General features: G+C 40.8%; 1 protein-coding gene across 2 annotated transcripts; it reads right to left on the bottom strand.

Moving 5' to 3' along the window:
* Positions 1-4535: 4535 nt before the first annotated feature.
* Positions 4536-11047, bottom strand: LOC137260163 (perlucin-like). 2 transcript variants are annotated; one of them, XM_067797858.1, is made up of 5 exons: positions 10965-11047; positions 9175-9210; positions 8509-8588; positions 7473-7566; positions 4536-4838 (listed from the first exon to the last, which is right to left on the bottom strand). In XM_067797858.1, the coding sequence occupies exons 1-5, from the start codon at positions 11017-11019 to the stop codon at positions 4618-4620; spliced, it is 486 nt and encodes a 161-aa protein (XP_067653959.1). In that variant the 5' UTR covers positions 11020-11047; the 3' UTR covers positions 4536-4617. The 2 variants fall into 2 exon arrangements, with proteins under 2 accessions (XP_067653959.1, XP_067653958.1); XM_067797857.1 differs by having other exon boundaries at positions 8509-8591; positions 10965-11042.
* Between the last annotated feature and the right edge of the window lie 9860 nt (positions 11048-20907).

Genomic DNA, 20907 nt, shown 5'->3' with positions numbered 1-20907 from the left:
GGGAATGTGTGTAATGGAACACCATGAACATTTAGAAATTTCATGAAATCCCTCGAAATTTTAGAGAAAACATGAAATCCCTGGGGACCACCCGAAACTTCTTTTAAGGATTACGTGAAATTCCTGCTTTCATACATTCGCTGTGATCTATATACCATGGAACACATTACACTATATAAACAGGTCATAAATCACCATGGGTCAAGCTCAGGAAATTAAAGATGAAAATGTCTGTAAACGTTTGGGATTTGCGAAAGAAACGAAAAAATGTTTTAAAAATGTTCAAAGGCTTTAAGCGGTGAGGAGATTACAGTCGGTGCTGACATTTCTTTAAGAGTGGACACTTCCATTGAAGAATCCTGAATAGCACAGCTATGAATAGTTATCAACAACCTCTATACATTCATTCTGAAAGTGTGCACCCCGTAGTGGCATAAGTTCTCTGATGGCCTATTTATGAGATCGACACAATGACTGAAGGACATTTTCAATTCCGTTTGTAAAATCAAAACATGTAGGAAATGTGTTCACTTCAGTAGTAGGTTATGAAACACATCACATCACTAGTAGCATATAGTCGTAGAATATATCAATATTTGTTATAGCTATAGTTTGTTATAGTTTGTCTTGTTATAGTTTTTGCATTGCTCATAGTTAGACAACACATTTCTCAGGGTACTGCTGTTAACATACAATTTCCATTGAAACCTGCCTAAACCGGCACCTTAAAGGATAATAAAATAATTCTGGTTTAGACAACGTGCCGGATCACTGTAATCAACTGAATTCGGTTTGGTTTGTTTGTTGTTTAAGACTGCACATGGTAATAATTCTGCTACATGTACACGACGGTGGTCTGCATGTAATCGCGTCTAGGAAACACAATCCAGTGGTCAACATCATGAGCATCAATCAGAAATACGATGGCATGTATCAACCATGTCAGCAAGGATGATCACCTGATCATGTTAGTCGCTTCTTAGCACATGTATGGATTTCTGAATTCTAATCCAGATCTTCACCAGGTGAAACCAGTTGAAATGGTTTATTGCTGAATGTCAGTAACTGTATACACTTAACATTCGTGCATTCGGGATATAAACAGACTTGTCCAAACTCTCTGGTGTGGATGTTCGGAGAGACACTATCACAATCTGGATGTTTTCCGTTCATGTCGATATATGCTGTTATTGTATTGTGTCGTTTAAAGAATATCTCTGTTTGGTTTCATGTACATGTATTTCTATATCAAACGCTGTGGTATTCCATTTATTGGAGCGTTCTTTGTTTACAGGCTCACAATTGTACAAGATGTTCTCATTAATAGACTGGCTCTACAGTCATGACACAACTTTAGATTTCAACTCATACTGGTTCTGCATCAGCGTTTTTGAATGAATAACATATGTTTTCACGTATGATCCACAGAAGCAAATACAATTCAAACATTGAACTGCTTTGAGCTTTTCTGTGGGTTTGAATCCTTCTCTGCTGTTCATGAATTTTCGACAAGGCGCATCTTTGATGACATATACGTCACTAGTTTTTAAACTAGTACTTAAAACAACTAATACAATAATTCCATTCTGTTCTATGGGCAGTCCTACCTTGACCGCGAGAAATACTCGAATTTGGTTGTACAGTTTAAGGAGTAGACACGAGCAATTTTGATTTCAACTGCTCCTGATTTTATGACAGCTTCACTGCGCACGTTTCGTAAACGTGCTCCTGATAACAGCTCCATATTTTACAGCTGTAGCAAACGCCATATTAATAGCCCAAAAATATATTAAGAAACAAACAGATGTAAACGATATATCTTCTATTCAGACTCTCTTTCTTGCTTCCAGGCTATCGAAATCGTTCATGCAAACATCCACTTTTAATAAAAATTCTTGAATTGTGTGATCTTGCTACATGATTGTGACATCGTCCTATGTTGGTTGCCCAGCCATGATGATATTTCTGGGAACGCAATGACAATTTGATGCTATGGCCAGACTCAAAAAGTCATTAGATCTTATATCCGTGATCTGATGCAGAAGAAGTGGGACACCCAGGTGCGTAAAAATGAATTGTATAAAATAAAACCGCATATTGATCATACCTACCTGTATTATCTATCCAACTGACGATGTCATATTGGGCACACAAGATATACGTATGCATGCCTATTGAAAGGTGAGGATCCTTCGTTTTGCATACCTTGTTAAAAAATCACGGTCAGGCATGTCCTGCTTGACTGTGTTGAATATTCCATTACAGGGGATAAATATTTTAAATCACGAACCACGAAGGTTCTTTTCAATAAGATCCGTGAAGGTCCCAGGGTAGAATAGGCCTTCAGCAACCCATGCTTGCCTGAAAAGGTGACTGTGCTTGTCGTAAGAGGCGACTAACGGGATCGGGTGGTCAGACTCGTTGACATGGTTGACAATTATTGTCCTCTTGAGAGGGCACGTAAGTCCCAAAATGCAAAGAAAATTAAAACGTTTCACAGTTTTTTTTTTCGTAGCATATATATATTTGTAATGTATGGCTGGGTCTCAATTGCTAATATCTGAAAGGATATTGTTAGACCAACTTGAGTCTGTGCAGGATGCAAATGTAATGTAAGTCAGCATGGTGAACTACCTTCAGTTGTTGGCGGTCTGTGGCCGGTTTAACTTTTTATACTGTCTTGTGCGAATTCCCAATCCAAGGTTAGAGACAGATACCAGTTTTCCTTCTTACGAACTGTGATTTGTTAGTGTTTTCTGTCCTTAGTTCACAGGTGTTTGTACTTTACATGCATTTATGGTGCACTTACAACTTGATTTAGTCACGATATGACTGAAACACTGCCGATGTGACTTCAGACTTTAACTCCCTCATTCACTGACCGGGTACATTTTAACGTGGATGTTGATGGGTTTTTCAGTGCATATCAGATTCATATCTGCATCTACGGCTAATATTTCTGCGCATAATTATAATACCACTTTCTTTGTATTAATGTGTGTCAGTACACCATGTCCCTTTCATGTGTGGTCAAGTCATAGTTCTCTCGGGTTAGTTGAAGTTGCTTGAGACAGTATGTGGTATTGTTATATATTGCCACAAGAAATAACACTGGACAACATTTGCGATAGTCTAGTTGTTTTACAATCTTGTGGAAACAGAATGTTTTAACAGCATGAGTTTATTGTGTATGAACAACTTTTCTAGAAACTGTGTGCCTGTAATTCTCCCGAAATGACTCATACGTTACGTCAACTCAATCGGGAGGTTGACCTGTGCCATGAATTGTACCTGTGTAATGTGAATAACAAATTATCTATCTGTCTAACTAACTATCCAAACACCCAATCCACAGACCCCCACACTGCACTTGACAGGGTACACTCACGCACGCACACACGCACGCACGTATATATATATATATATATATGTGTGTGTGTGTGTATGTATGTATGCATGTATGTATGTATGGATGTATGTATGTGTGTGTGCGTGTGCGTGTGCGTGTGCGTGTGCGTGTGCGTGTGTGCGTGTGTGCGTGTGTGTGACTTCGGGAAATCGTGCACACTAATTGATAGGTCCGAAACTTTAAATAAATATATGCAAGAAGTCCTTCTACCTCTTCCAGAGAACCTCTACATGGTATGTTTTGTCGAGTTTAATCTTTTAGATATTTTAAAGAGCAAAAGTGAGTTGTGGTTGGTTCGTTCAACTTCCCAGTGCAGGCACCTGATTGGATAAAAAGCCAGCCAAGGGAGGTGGTAAATTTACCGGGCAGAGCCGTGGATTCATCAGAATCATACCCTGGAGATATGCGTATGAATGTAAGTGACTGTACCTATGAAATGGCGTGCATCCGCACGAGAGTGTAGCTAATGAAAGGACAAGTACATGTGTGCATGTCTGTATGAAAGGGTATGTAGGTGTTCGTACTTATGAATTGACCTGTATGCGTATCCGTGTTTATCTGCTTGCACAAGGTCGGTCTGGTGCCAGTTATAAGATGTTTGCGTTGATGTTGAGGTACTGCATACTGTCCCTGAGTCGATGACTTTATATTATTTCTCTTTACGCCGAGTTTCAGGTATAACGGGACATCGTGTAGTATTTTATCTATTACTCACCCAACATTAGGAAAATAATATCTCAGAATTCAGCTTTCAGAACGAGTGCATTACACTGTCAGAACAGGGTTCACGTGTCTGAATACATTTAAAACATAGACAAGGAGTATGAAAAAGGGACCAAATGACTTCAGTCAACATATTATCTGTTTGTACAAATGTTATTACACGCAACCGAGTAAGGACCAGTTACGCTTCTTTCCGTGTGTAATAACACTGTAGATTAATTAAACAGTGATTTCTCTGAGAGGTGAGTAGTAAAGTCTGTAAACATAATTATGTCGGCATGATAAGATTGAGGATAAGCAGCTGACATTACCAGACCACAGGTTAATAACTGTGGCATAAAACAAGATTCAGTTACTCATTAAATTACTCTAATAGCAAAACACACACAAAACACCAAACGAATAACAAGCTGAGCACTTTACTTCACCAACTGTTGAAGCGTCACAGGCGATCTGTTCAGGTGTGATTTGTGGGCAGGAAACATTTATAGCTCCTTTTCACAAATAAAATGTAATGGAACATGACATTCGAAATCATTCCAGAGATAGTGATGGTGATGCTTTCTAATTTCCAGGCAGTGCTCGTGGTGTTTCCAGTTATCAGGTTGTCCTGGAATCCAGTTTCTGAATCCGAAGGGACGTTGTCCTTCCCACAACCATTTTCCTTCTAGGTTGAGATCAGTTCCACCGAGCCAGTATTTCTCAGCTGCAAACAGAAACAGGAAATAAGTATATAAACTAAGGGACAAAAGAAACTTATCAGCTGATGTTGTGCCTCATAACGAAGACATATGAGAGAATTATTGTTTATTATACAAAATTTAACCATTTTCCGAACATGAAACATCACAAAATCAAATGCTACCCCATCACAGATCTTTCACAAGATGTGTTTCGAGTCACATTATGGAACATCCCAAACCTTCAGTAGCGTTGTGACGACCCCCTGAATCGATACATGCCAAAACACGTCTCCCCATAGATGACGAAAATCGCCGGATGACGTCTGCAGGAATTCTGTGCCACAGATCCTTGAGATCTTGTCAGAGCTGCTGTCAGTTTGCTGGTGGAGGTTGCTGTTGTCTCAACTATCAATCAAGATGCTCCCAGAGATGCTCTATCGCATTCATATCCGGTGATTGTGTTAGCCAGGGCAATACGTTGATGTTCATGTTGATGAAGTAGTCTTGTACGAGTCCGGCAGTATCCGGACGTGCATTGTCTTGTTGCAAACCTCTCATCTGTTGACGCACTAATGGTAACAAGTCTGCTGACCACAAATCCCACCCCATACCATGACACCGTCACCACCAAATGGGTGCACCTTCTGAACGCTGTTTGGAGCCCGTCGTTCGCCCCGGCATCTGTAAACACGCACTTGCGTATTATTTCGGAACATGGCGAATCGACTCTCGTCTGTAAACAGAACTCTCTCCCAAAACCGTCGCTGTCAGCGATGTACACTTCGAGCTTACTGTAACCTCCGTTTACAGTGTTGATGGGTCAAGGTCATTCAACAAAAGGACGCTGAGCTCTGATGCCAGCCATACGGAGTCGTCGTAGTACATTTCGTATGCTGATGGGGTGTCGCTGTGATGAATCTGTTTCGCAGGTCTATTGCCCGATCTAGCATTCTTCAACTGGCGGGGTAACCCTTGGTCTACTCGTTCTTGGACGGTCTTATGTCTGGCCTGTCTGTTGGTAATGGCTCAATGAGTGCCTGCAATTGAAGACTTTTGCAACGTGACGTTGTGAGGCCACCATTTCTGCCATTAATGGCTCTGTCACGTTCGGCTTGTGAACGTCATTTCTGTGATGTTCATTTTGATACTGCATGGTTGCACTGTTCCAAATCTGTATATCTGCAACAATTGTGCCCGGCTAAGTCAGCAAAGTCGGTTTATGCTGTGTTTGGAATTGTTCCTGCAAGCACGAACGTCATCTAATGACGAACATATGCGTTTTGGCGAATATTTTCATTTCACTTTATGGCATTTACAAGTGATACGTTTCTTTTGTCCAGTGGTTTAGATATCAATACATAAACTTGTGTCAGGTTACGTTTGGGCAGCGGTATCAATCACATATAACGTCACCACTAGAAACTGTCAAATATGTATGAAGATGTATCAGAATTACACGTGCACGTGCTGTTGATCACCTGATTGTCTGGTCCAGACTTGATTATTTACATACCGCCGCCATGTACCTGGAATATTGCTGAGTGTGGTGGTTATGATTCTTTAAATCAAAATATAATGAAACTGAGTTCATTTCTCTCATAACCACGAACCCGCTTCGGTCGGTCATTGCAGTTCAAGTTTACGTATGGCCGTGGATGAACTTCCCATAAGCTACTACTACTACTACTACTGCTGCTGCTGCTGCTGCTGCTGCTGCTACTTGAGTATGTGGACCATTCGGCTGTATGGTATTCACATTATGATGCGAGGAATCTTAGAGATCTATTTCCCCGCGTGAGTGGACATCTCATTATTAACATCCTGAGGCAAGACGTGTAAATAACGAATTGCTTTTGTGCCATGGGAGATATATGGGATTGAATCAATGTTGATACAATAATAATGGGTGTTTTGAAAATGCATTACCACATGGACTTCATTCAAAGCAAAGCTGATCGGTCAGTTATCCCCTTTGTTAGGTGACTGAAGTATGACTTGAAACTTACAGCTGTACACTTTTCAGTCAGTAGTGTGTGATTTGACCCTGAAAGCCTTCCTGAAAAACGTCAAGGTTTAAAATGACACCCGATGCACGTGTAGGAGGCTCCCACATTGTGCACGTGCTTCCCATGCATTGTGTTTGTGTGTGGTGATAACGTGAAATGATGCTGCATACACAAGATGAATGTCATTGTAACGTTCCTCAGTGGGTTTTCTTTTCTTTCAAAGTTCAGGTTCCCCTAGTGTTTTTGAAGAGTATATGTGAATTTAGTACTTTTAATATATTTTTCAGTATAATCTCCAATAGTTGAAGGAATGGTGTAAATCCAGCTAGTAACCATGGAAACAAAGGTACTGTAAGTCCCCATGGACCCTAGTATGGTGATCTACCTTCAGTTGTTGGCGGTCTATAGTCCTTGTTTTATATCGTATTGCCCTCTTTATTTACAATGTTCTACCTTTCAATGCTAGTTTTATGTTCATATCTATGGTTACCTTGTGTTGTTACTCTCCTTCAATGACAGGATTTTACGTTATCAATTTATTGATTTAAATATTGATGGAAATGAAGTTGTTCTCGTCAAGATATGGCTGCAATATTGCCGATTTGACGATAAATTCTAACTCACTCACCCACTCACTCATTAAAGTCTCACCTTTACCGTGACGGAGAACATGTCCTCTGATAAACGAATCCTCATCTCTGCTTTCAATTGTCGCCAGGTGGCTTCCCAAGTATTGACAATAGCCCTGAAAAATACACTCCATTACTTGAACAGAAAGCAGAGGAAGTTCCTTTCATCAGTACATCTCTTTATTACAAAAACCCTCCTGGGTACTTTGTCAGTTAAGTCTACCAACATTTTCATTGTAGTATTCTTGTTGTTGTCAATAAACAGGATATATCATGTGCCGGGTGAGATGGGAGGTATCGCGTGCTACTTTTTGACCTCCTTCAGTTTACACTTTCTTTCTTTCTTGTTTAACGCGGCACTAAAGAGTATTTGAGCTATGTGGCGGCCCTATGAATAATCGAGTTTGGACAAGACAATCCTGTGATCTACAGCTTGAGAATTGATCAGCCCAGTTGGGACAGGATGCCAAGTGTCTGACAAGTTAAGGTTTCAGACCACCCATTTTCAGTCTATGTATAGACTACACAGAACACAGTTTCACGGTGTTTCTACAACATCAATTAGCAAAGCCTATGGCCCCAAGAAAAGATTCTATTTGTTACAAAATGGTATTGAAATTCCGCTGATATACCAAGACGTGAAACTGCTAGTTACTGCATGGATGATCGTATAGTCTTATAGTATCTCTAGTTATTGTAATATAATGGATCATTTGGTCGTTCCCAAGCAGCAATGAAAGAAATATGGAAATATTCCGGCTGCAAAAAGACAGATAATTGACTGAAGGCCACAAGGACCTGCTGATACTTGGAACCAGATAGATACAAGGACAACCAGCGTTGGACTTCCGGGTCGCCGATTATTTCGAACTCTGGTTTCTATAGATCCAATTCTAAACTGTATCTTCAAAAGTGGCCAGAACATATCAACCTGCATTGTATCATACCAATTACTTGTGGTGACTTGATCATTTGAAGACCAAAGGGATAATTGTTTAAGGTCACAATTCCTTCAAGCTTGAATGTGTGAAGAATATACAGGTGCCTAGAAAACTTACATGCGCCTCCACAAACGAGCCTTTCACCACTGAGAACCAATAGCAGGACCGCCGGTAATGAACAAATCCTAACGGACATCCTGCTAAAATAAAAAAATTACAATTTAGTAAATGGTTTTACTTCATGATTCTGGAACTGAAAGTTTCAAGAAACTCAAGAGAAAACTAATGCATGATACAACCCTTTCCGTTTCACAAGCATCAGGTTTTGGTTGGAGGGCTAGTACAACACAGCCATCAATTGGAATGTTCTATAAATGTAGTATGTATGAGAGGATAGAAGTATTGCATAAAATAAAAGTGATTTGGAAACAAATTTGAAGCAAAGCACTTTGCACGAAAGCTGATGTCATGCACATTACTTAATTTTAGCCTAAAATAAAAGGACAACGTATTGATGAACATATCTGGCTATATCACGAGATTGTATTTCTGAATCACTATCTAACTGAGGTGATACCAGGGACTCGCAGAAAGGTGAACATATCCTGCTCCAAAGATGACACACGTCACAACCCATGTAAAATTAAATGAATAGTTCAGCTGAAGAAGGAGGACAAAATGTTCTCAAACGACTGCATGGCCCAGAAAACCCATGTAATGGTAATGCCAGATAGGTGCACCTCACCCTATTAAAATACAATCAGGGAAGAAAGAGGTACTTACGGTGAACATGGCGAGACAAAACGTTCTCAACGCTTCCTGTAATAGAAATGTGCACAAATGTCTACAAACAACCGGTCATAAAGAGGTGCAAGTGATGAAGTACTCTCAAAACATTCATTACTCTCACATCAACACTGATTGATTTAATATATGTCCCACTTTTTCCATCACAAATGTCCCCATGGACCCTATTATGGTAATCTACCTTCAGTTGTTGGCGATCTGTAGCCTGTTTTTTCGTATTGCTTTGTCCAAATAGTAATATCAGCTTTTAACTGTCCACGCTAGTTTTAATTCAAACTGTGATATTCTAGTTGTTTTACTGTCATTCGTTGACAGGTTTTTTGCAATATACGTACAGTCCTTTTAGTTATTAACTGTTCTCGTAACGGCTGCAATATTGCCGAGGTGACGTTAAGTATTAACTCACTCACTCAATAATGACGTTCCCCTACTTTTGTTTAAGAGAATACAAGCAAACCTATGTGTTTTGAGCAGCTTACTGAACATGAATTACATAGACATCAATGCGCTGTGCACATACCACGGATACCAAGAAGCTTCCTGTATTCGAAACAAAGATGACGTCAAAACGTGTAAGGCGTCAAAGCACGATGTCCACCCTGGACACCTTTAACATCGATGCTGACGTTTCCAGAGGAGCAGCAAACACTTGCAAAGGGAAGTAAGTGATTGGAGAAGAGTCTCCTCACCAAGAAGTCACATTTCTCTCTCCCTCCAGATGACAGTAGAACAAGTGTCTACTGGCACATAAATTTATGAAAGGCATGTAGAAGTTGAACAAACATGAATGCAGGACACGTTTGATGGATACCAACTTCTTTGTATTCTTTATACGGCGTTTCGAGCTAAATTGTGCACCTTCATCAGGTGAATGTTGAGCCAGTACAAAAAGTGGATATAATTACATACAGGTATTTGTTGCAGACTTGTTTGGTGTCAAACAAAAAGTGAAGGGTCAGCTGGCATGCGGCAGGATGGTGGTTGACAGTTTTGAAACACATTTCCTTCACCACTACGTTGTCATGTGGTCAAGCTCGCTGACTTGGTTGGCGCATGTTATCGTATCCCACCACATTTCGACGTCATTACAACCATTTCCAGTGACGTGCGCCATGCCGGCTGTTTTAATGGGTTTTCTAAGATAGTTGTAATGCAGTGAGAGAGTTAATATTTACCATCACATCGGCAATATTTCAGTCACATCTTGATGAGAACATATTTGACATTAGCATGCAATGTATGGGGTATAAAAACCCATCGACGAAGTGCAGTAAAACAACTCGAATATCGCACACAAGGGAAACTAGTAATGAAAGATAAAGCTAATATCAGTGTTTGGCCCCCTTACTGAATAAACACACACGTACACACACACACACGCGCGCGCATTATTCAGTAAGGGGGGGAGGGGGGCACTGGCCCTTTATACACATACTTAGTAGTTCTTAGCTTTGAATAAACGTAGGAAATGTTTTGCATCCAGCTGGTCTTGTGTCCACGTCTCTGAACAGCTATACCTCTGCGTCCATTCCGTCACGTTTATGGCGCTTCGTGTCATTTTGTGAATACATCTGTCATGTATGACAATACCATATCAAAACTGGCTATAGGTCACCGACAACCGATGGTAGATCACCATGCCTAGGACAGTTGTAATGTATAAAGGGACATGTTGCAACCACTTTAAGCGGGTCTTCAACTTGAATAAAATATCGTAAACATGGATGACTCACAGTGGAATGGTATGTAATAAAGAAAATAGTTACCTCCATAAACGGTGACCACAAAGCACAGTAGGACTGAAAGGGACCCAACTTCCATGGTCGTTGATACAGCAGCATAGAACGCCGCGTCTGAAGAAGGTTCGAACACCAGACTGTTATATGTGTTGCTGCAGAAAAATACTAGATCCGACGTAGATACAACTGCTACCAAACTGTCATGAAGTTTACAAGAACGAGGTGTCAGCAATCCAAACGTAATCAATCATTTTACGGGACAAACCAGTTAACATCTGGCATTCTCAGGTATGTGGGTGTGAGTAAAAAATCTGACTGGACCGTGATAATGTGGGTGTTTAGAAAAATTGGTATGCACGTCCAAAGTGAGACTGTTTAATCAAGCAATCTGTCAACTCTCAGCTGAGATTTCGTATTCACCTAGCATGGTATTATCTAAATATATGATACAACTTTGGTTGGTATGTTATTTTAGCATGATGCAACTAACGGGCTTGTTGTCATCGTATTCCTGCTCAATGCACCGACCACTAATGCTGTCCGTCACTGCTATTTACAGCTTGTCGCCCTATAGCTGGGATATTGCTCAGTACGGCGTTAAAAAAGAACCAGCCAATCACTAGGCCTTGACCGTTTGTATTGAAGGGATTGCTTACCGTATACCATTGCCAACTAAACCTTGAAAAGTAAATATATTAAAAACGGGACATATTATGTACATTAGGTGGATAATTAATTTGAAAATATCTGTAGTTTTGCGCTGAATTCGCACTCACATCTACAGTCTACCTTAGACGATCTGCTTGTTCTTTTAGCAGAAAGATAAGTAAAGTACATTTAAACCACCAAGTAACTATACAACAATATTTGAAAATTCATAACAAGGGCCTTCGTGAAAACGTCGTATAATAGACTACAGCACACAGTACAGGTTCAACTGAACGCATCGGGTTTTATGCCATGAGTGGTGCTTAAAATGTTGAATTAAATATACTGTACGAGAGTAACTTCTGAAATGAGGTTGGAAATCTGAGAGCACAACCCTATAAGGAAACAGGTGTCCAGCTTGGATAGTGGCGATACTGTATTTTGACACTAAAACATTTTCGAACCGACACAAGGGATGTGCCTTGCTCGCACAAGGAAAGACTGGCCATCTCCTGTTTGTTTGCGCTACAGTTCGCCTGTGCTAAAACTGCAGCCAATATCGGATGGTAACACTCTCAAAATGCCCCTCAACGACTGTCAGCCATACTGCCTTTTCAACCGTGACCACCAGGCTGTATAAAACCCTAAACAATGATACATCTTTCGAGATTTCTGCTTCCAGCTTCCTACGCTCATGTGGCATGACAACTAAAACGCCTCCACCACTCAAGAGCAAGAGCGTCACAAGAGTAGTAAATTAATGAAGGCCTTCAACCATCACGTCTATAACTCGGCTTTCATATTCCCTGAGTACATCATCTGTCAAGCGTAGGTGTGTTTAACTAATCGCTCCAGATTTGACATATGTTGCTGGATCTTTGTAAACTGACAACGATTAGACCGGATGTAATTTTGTGTGAAATCGAAGACACACCTTTGATCGTGTGATGCTGTCGCACCTATCTCACCGAATCTGATACTTTGTAATTGGATATAACATTACACAAACCTGCCGATCAATAACCACTCACGCGATGTTATCCCCATACAAGATAACGAAAATAGTGATTATAGTACATTTAATATATCCACGCAACTGGTACATGCTAAAGACCCATGAAGATCCGGGTAGAATAGGTCTTCAGCAACCCATGCTTGCCATAAAATGCGACCATGCTTGTCGTAAGAGGCCACTCACGGTGTCGGTTGGTCAGGTTCGCTAACTTGGTTGACACATGTCATCAGTTCCCAATTGCACAGATCGAGACTCATGATGTGGATCAATGGACTGGTTGGTCCAACCTCGATTATTTACAGACCGCCGCCATATGGCTGGAATATTGCTCAGTGCGCCGTAAAACTAAACTCACTCACAAGTACACACTGAAGGCACTGGTATTTTCCCTTAATGATTGGATGTCAAACTTAACGTCACATAGCACTGTGAATCTTAACTCCCCAGGGAACATACAACTCTTGCAGACACTGGACCCGCCGAGGTAGTGTGGCTTCCCCATCCTTACGAGGTACCCATTCACAGCTGGTTAGACTGGGACACATAGTCACAGTGCTTTGCCCAAGTTTTCTGCATGTTGCTGTATCCGCAACAAGGACTTTGCACATATTCATGTGGCCACCATCTTGTCTTATACCAACGGATTCGTGGACTCCCTGAGGTGCACTTTACACAAGTGGTCGTGAAAGCACTGAAAGAGTCTGCACACAAAGTAGACTCCAAGGTTTTTCACCCAGTCACAAGTGGGCTCGAGCCCGACACCTCAATCTTGTTAGATCATTATTCTGGCGCCTAAGCCAGCTGGCTCACCTGTTGAAAATGATGTTTATATTTCAGCTTTGATTAAAACTATTTAGTGATGAATAAGCATCTCTAACAGAATAAAATATCGAGCAAAAAACCCGATAAAACTGAAAACTTAACTTAAATGTTTAAATGCACCTGAACCACATTTTTTCCTTACTGTCCACCCCTTCCTGCAATGTAGTTTGTCTCACTGTCCACGAAACGCATTATTCTCCTTACTGTCCATCCCTTCCTACAATGTAGTCCGTCCCACAGTCCATGAACCACATTATTCTCCTTACTGTCCACCCTTTCCTGCAATCTAGTTTTTCTCACTGTCCATGAACCACATTTTTCTCCTTACTGTCCATCCCTTCCTACAATGTAGTCCGTCCCACAGTCCATGAACCACATTTTTCTCCTTACTGTCCACCCCTTCCTGCAATGTAGTCTGTCTCACAGTCCATGAACAACATTTTTCTCCTTACTGTTCATCCCTTCCTGCAATGTAGTCTGTCTCACAGTCCATGAACCACATTTGTCTCTTTACTGTCCATCCCTTCCTGCAATGTAGTCCGTCTCACTGTCCACGAACCGCATTTTTCTCCTTACTGTCCACCCCTTCCTGCAATGTAGTCTGTCTCACAGTCCATGAACTACATTTTTCTCCTTACTGTTCATCCCTTCCTACAATGTAGTCTGTCTCACTGTCCATGAACCACATTTGTCTCTTTACTGTCCATCCCTTCCTGCAATGTAGTCCGTCTCACTGTCCACGAACCGCATTTTTCTCCTTACTGTCCATCCCTTCCTGCAATGTAGTCTGTGTCACAGTCCATGAACCACATTTGTCTCTTTACTGTCCATCCCTTCCTGCAATGTAGTCCGTCTCACAGTCCACGAACCGCATTTTTCTCCTTACTGTCCATCCCTTCCTGCAATGTAGTCTGTCTCACAGTCCATGAACCACATTATTCTCCCTACTGTCTATCCCTTCCTGCAATGTACTTTGTCTCACTGTCCATGAACCACATTTGTCTCCTTACTGTCCATCCCTTCCTGCAATGTAGTCCGTCTCACTGTCCATGAACCGCATTTTTCTCCGTACTGTCCATCCCTTCCTGCAATGTAGTCCGTCTCACAGTCCACGAACCACATTACTCTCCTTACTGTCCATCCCTTCCTGCAATGTAATCTGTCTCACAGTCCACGAACCGCATTTTTCTCCTTACTGTCCAACCCTTCCTGTAATGTAGTCTGTCTCACTGTCCATGAACCACATTACTCTCCTTACTGTCCATCCCTTCCTGCAATGTAATCTGTCTCACAGTCCACGAACCACATTTTTCTCCTTACTGTCCATCCCTTCCTGTAATGTAGTCCGTCTCACAGTCCACGAACCACATTTTTCTCCTTACTGTCCATCCCTTCCTGCAATGTAGTCTGTCTCACAGTCCATGAACCACATTTTTCTCCTTACTGTCCATCCCTTCCTGCAATGTAGTCTGTCTCACAGTCCATGAACCACATTTTTCTCCTTACTGTCCACCCCTTCCTGCAATGCTGAAGTTCTAAATTTAATGAGTCAAGTCTAGATTTCCTCAGGTTCAGAACATCACTCGGGGAACCACTCAAACACTATCAAGAATTTAGTTGCTCTTTTTTCGACCACGCTGAAATAAACCAATGACATTGATTTTTATGCCCAATAGAAAGTTGAAGGACAATTCTGCTTTAAGAGACAGAGATATACCACTTAAAGTCACCATTTTCCAACTACTAAAACATGCAGTACTGTTGTAGAGTGTGTAAAATTGTTAAGGAATCATTCCTATGATTTCAATCTTTCAAAAGCAGTTTCTGCTGACTTGCATAAATGAAAAGAAGTAAAACGTGTCTTTGCTATTGTGAACTAGTGTTTAGGAGCATTAGAATTTCACTTGTTAACAATACTGCTTCTTTAGCAACATTTTCCCGTTTTCTGTTAACACATAGCAATATTCTCAGAGTGTTTGAATCCATTTCACGTGTAAAATGACGCAAACAAAGCCTAGAATGCATGATATGATACACAAGTACGAGACGTATGCCACCATTAACAGCTGAAGAGAGAGCGAAAGAGTGATTGGGATTGTGCAGATGGGGGCGGCATACAATGCTGTTGCCAGCGTCCTCAGGCGCCACTGTACCATGCTAATAAGACTTATATAGCGCAGTAAAGAGACAGGGATCACAGAAGACATATTAGGGAGGGGACATCCTCACACCACAGTGATAGCTGAAGATACGTACCTAAAAAAATTCAGCATCGAGGGGGTTAAGGAATTCACTTCGTTACTGATGCTTTAATTTTGGAATGCTCTCATATTTTCCGATATTCACATATACAAAGGTTCAGAAGATAACAATTTGCCATCGTTACAAAATGGGTAAACAAGGTATGTAAAATATGCATTTTTGTAAATATGATTCTGATTAAATAATCGTAAAACGTCTGTTAGGACGAATATGCAAGGAGGAAAGAACCAGTGTGTTAATATTAGTAAGAAAATTGGAGGTTATTTTTGTTTGTTTGGTGGATTTATCTCCACCATGGGGGCACCCGTGGCGAGCCACCTCCTCGTGGTGGGTGCTGGGTAACGCAAAGAGCTCGCCGACATCCCCGTAGTGGACCCGGGGGGATATTTGGTCCACCAACCCGTTTGCCGTGGGTTGCGGCCCTGTGTCGGCGGAGGAGGGGATCCTGGTGGTTGAGGGCAATAGGTTCCTGGAACCGCGTTCCTCTTGCCCAACACACCACTTTGGCCCTAACTTCGCCTAGACGGGTGGTAGAATGGGCCCGGTTCTGCCAATCGGCTGGTCATGCCAGGCCCTGTGCATAGTGATTTATTATTGCACAGATCTAATATATGATTTGGTCTTGGCTTTTTGAAATTACAATTATTCCTGATATTATACTGCCTAGAGTCCTGTGCCAGAAGGCGGTAGCTCATGGGCCAATCTGGTTATTCCTCTGGATTAACTGGAGTATACCATTCCTGTAACCCTTTAGTGTCAGTTTGCTGGAAGTCCGCTTACGTATGACATCGCCCTTGTTGGCGCTCCATGGCGGGCAGGGAACAGGTTTGCTGAACCAAAACGTCAACTTTCAGAATCCGATTCTGAACTTGATTCTGATGAAGATGAAATCGTTACCAAATTATTGTATTCTGAAAGGGATACTTGGCCACGCTTTCTTGTGCTTGAAGCAAAGGGTGAGCGTGCCCTTTCTTCCTACTCACCATTCCTTTTGGAAAAGGGTCTACAAGGTAAAGATGGTGTCTTGAAAGATGTTACAAAATTACGCTCTGGAGGTCTTTTGGTTGAATGTGCCAGGAAATCACAAGCTATTAATCTTATGACTTCAACCAAATTAGCAGACATTCCAATTACCTGTTCTGCACATAAAACCCTTAATTTCTCTAAGGGTCCTATCCGTGATAGAGACCGAAGCCTTGCTGATGAATCTATAGAAGGAATCGTATCAGAGCTTAGAAGTCAAGGTGTCATTGATGCAAAGCGGTTTACTTATCGTAAAGATGACCGTGTTTTCCCGTCAAATACATACCTTTTGACTTTTGACACGCCAGTGCTGCCAAGTTCTATTAAGGTTGGATGTTTCTCTATGCCTGTGGATCTTTTTATTCCACGCCCTACACGTTGTTTCAATTGCCAGAAGTTTGGTCATGGGCAAAATTCTTGTAAGAATAAACTGACTTGTTTCAGATGTGGAGAATCTGATCATGATGGGAAGATGTGCACTAACACCATTAAGTGCTTACATTGCAAAGGCGATCACATGGCATCATCAAAAGACTGTCTCATGTGGAAATATGAAGCCAGTGTGCAGAAACTGAAATATGAGAAACGAATCAGTTACTCTGAAGCCAGACAACAAGCACGACTACTTATACCTGAAAATGCTGAACCGAGATCTTATGCTTCAGCAGCCAAAAAGGTGACCGCGTCTGTTCCGTGTCAAACTGATTTAACTTGGGTCACATCGGACCATCCAACATCCCTTTCCGAAACAGTACTGATTCAGCCTCAGATTCAAAACAGCCATCGTTAAAACCAAAAGGAACAACATCATATACACAAACAGAATCCCATCAAATCAAAATGTCAAAGTGTGCCAAAGTAGATATTAAGAAAAAGCAGAGTCAGTCAGATAGATTGCCGAAGGCACTAAAAGACACTGTGCTACTTCACAATAAATACGGATTGCTTGAAGATATGGATACTGAAGTATCCACCCGTGTGAGCGCTGGAGGCCATCCAAGTGGTCACTCACCGAAAAAGAAAGGGAGAGCAGTATCTCCTGTTACTGCTCCTTAGATATTTAAACCACAATGGGTTATTCATCTAATCTATTACAATGGAATTGCAGAGGACTTAAACATAACTTAAATGAAGTACAGTTGCGGGTTCAAGACTTTAAACCGTCAGCACTATGTCTCCAAGAGACGTATCTCAAACACACCGATGCATTTGATTTAAGGCAGTATTGTTCTTATCATTCATTTTCTCCTCCTGGGGATAAAGCGACTGGAGGTTCAACTATATTAGTTAGACAGAATATCATTCATAGCGATGTTCACCTGAATACAAATCTCCAAGCCGTAGCTATTCGCCTCAGCTTGCACATTGCGGTCACTCTATGCTCTTTGTACATTCCACCCTCGTTTGCTCTTCGACAAACTGATCTCCAGAATCTATATGATCAGTTACCAAAGCCCTGTATTATCATGGGCGATTTGAATGCGCACAACCCTCTGTGGGGAAGTACAAGTACAAGCAATAAAGGCAAGGTTATTGAGGATTTTCTATCTGAAAATAGCTTATGTGTTTTTAAGGACGAATCAAACACTTATTTACATCCTGGTACAGGATCGTATTCTGCACTTGATCTGTCCCTTGCTGATTCAAACGTGTACAACGAATTTGACTGGTCTGTTCATAATGACCTTTGCGGAATTGACCACTTCCCAACTGTCCTAAAAGCTATCAAACCTGACGATGACCCACCTTTATCACGGTGGAATTTTAATGAGGCCAATTGGTCTTTATATGAAACATTGTGTATGGAAAAATTAATACCAGAAAATTTTATCAATATATCAGACCCGATAGAGTTGTTTTCTGCTCAGTTAAATGAAATTGCTGACCAGTCTGTTCCTAAGTCCTCTGCAGTTCCTCACATTCGTAAACCGTGGCTCAATAATGAATGTAAACAGGCAAGAAAGTGTAGAAGGAAAGCTGAAAAGTATTTTCGCCGACACCCCACTGTGCATAATCTAGATAAAGTAAAAATTTTAAATGCCAAAGCTAGACGGGCATTCACACAAAATAAGCGTCAGTCGTGGAGAAATTACGTTAGTAAAATAAATTCACGCACGCCAATGACAAAGGTGTGGAACATGATCCAAAGAATAAAGGGCAAAGGTTCGAAATCTACTGTTCATCACCTAAAGGATGGTGATAATTTATTAACTAACAAAACTGATATTGCAAATAGACTTGGTGAAACTCTCGCCAAGTATTCATCCTCTTCCAATTATGTCCCTGAGTTTCAAAAGTTTCAGAAACAACAGGAGAAGAAAAGATTAAATTTTAACTCAGACAATGGTGAGGATTATAATGAATTATTCTCAATACATGAGCTACATACCGCCCTTGAGCAAGCGCATGATACAGCAACAGGGGCTGATGATATCCACTATCAGCTCCTGAAACATTTGCCCGAATTGTGTCTGGAAACGTTGCTAAACATTTTTGATTCAATATGGACATCAGGGAATTTCCCACCTTCCTGGCGTAATGCCATTGTGGTCCCAATACCAAAGCCTGGCCGGGATCATACAGATCCGTCGAATTACAGACCAATATCTCTCACTAGCTGTGTCTGTAAAACCATGGAACGAATGGTGAATAATAGATTAGTTTGGCATCTTGAAACAATAACCTTATCACAAATATTCAATGTGGTTTCCGGAAAAATCGTAGTAGCATTGATCATCTGGTACGCCTAGAATCCTTTGTTAAAAATGCTCTAGTAAATAAACAACATGCAGTATCGATTTTCTTTGATCTCGAGAAGGCCTACGATACCACCTGGAAGCATGGCATTTTGAAGGATTTACATGACTTCGGTTTAAGGGGTCGTTTACCTCTTTTCATATCACAGTTTTTAATAGACAGGCAATTTCAAGTCCGAGTGGGCTCAACCCTGTCTGATCATTACAATCAGGATCAGGGTGTCCCACAGGGCAGTATTTTGTCTGTAACACTTTTTAGTATCAAGATAAACAGTTTATCCAAGGTTTTACATGATTCAATCGATGGATCACTTTTTGTGGATGATTTTAATATTTCTTGTCGAGGTAAAAATATGCATACTATTGAAAGACAATTGCAGTTGTGTTTAAACAAAATAAATAAGTGGTGTCTTGAAAACGGCTTTAAATTTTCTAAATCAAAAACTAATTGTATACACTTGTGTAGAAAATATAAGCCGCATAAGGACCCAGAACTATTTTTAAATGGTTCTCCCATCAAAGTTGTAAAGGAGGCCAAGTTCTTGGGTCTAATTTTCGATTCCCACTTAACCTTTTTGCCGCATATCAAATCACTAAAAACAAAATGCTTGAAGGCACTCGATTTACTAAAAGTGGTATCCAACTCAAAATGGGGAGGGGATCAAGCAACTCTCCTACATTTATACCGATCACTTGTCCGTTCAAAACTCGATTATGGCTCCATCTTATATGGTGGTGCTTGCAAAAGCAACCTGATACTTCTTGATTCTGTCCATCACCAAGGTCTAAGACTTTGTCTTGGGTCTTTTAGAACATCACCTGTTGACAGTCTCTACGTTGAGGCTGATGAACCATCTCTTCAGCAGCGCCGTATACAATTAGCTTTGCAGTACATTACTAAATTGTACTCTAATGAATCTAACCCTGCATTTGATTGTGTCTTTAATCCCCTTTATGAAGATTTATACAACGAGAAATCTTCTCTGGTTCCACCTCTAGGGCATAGAATTAAGCCATTTCTTTCTTCAGTCGGCATTCAACTGGAAAGCATAGCTCCCTCTCGTCTTCTTTCTTCTCCCCCTTGGCAGATGGTTAGGCCCCAAGTGGACCTAACATTAACATCATTTAAAAAATCAGAAACTAATGAATTACAATATAAACAGGAATATAATCAAATGAAGCATAAATACAGCAATTATAAATCTTTATTTACAGATGGGTCCAAGGACGGTGGCGCAGTGGCCTGTGCCACTGTCATTGGATCCAGAACTATATCTTCTAGATTACCAGATAATAGTTCTATTTTTACAGCTGAAGTCAACGCCATATTAACAACTCTCAAAAATATTCAAAGACACCCTAAACGTAAACAATATATAATCTATTCAGACTCTCTTTCTTGCCTTCAGGCGATCAAAAATATTTCTTGTAAACATCCATTTTT

The sequence above is a fragment of the Haliotis asinina genome, chromosome 13, assembly GCF_037392515.1.
Source record: "Haliotis asinina isolate JCU_RB_2024 chromosome 13, JCU_Hal_asi_v2, whole genome shotgun sequence".
Taxonomy (NCBI): Eukaryota; Metazoa; Mollusca; class Gastropoda; order Lepetellida; family Haliotidae; genus Haliotis; species Haliotis asinina.
This window is presented reverse-complemented; position numbering and strand designations above follow the sequence as displayed.

What these genes read in the sequence shown, in the direction of transcription:
- LOC137260163 (XM_067797857.1), bottom strand. Translation starts at nt 11,019, where the DNA reads ATGGAAGTTGGGTCCCTTTCAGTCCTACTGTGCTTTGTGGTCACCGTT. An exon ending in TGTGGTCACCGTTTATGGAG is followed by an intron (nt 9,211 to 10,964) that starts GTAACTATTTTC and finishes TTTCTATTACAG; the next exon opens with GAAGCGTTGAGAACGTTTTG. An exon ending in TGTTCTCCGTCACGGTAAAG is followed by an intron (nt 4,839 to 7,472) that starts GTGAGACTTTAA and finishes TTCTGTTTGCAG; the next exon opens with CTGAGAAATACTGGCTCGGT.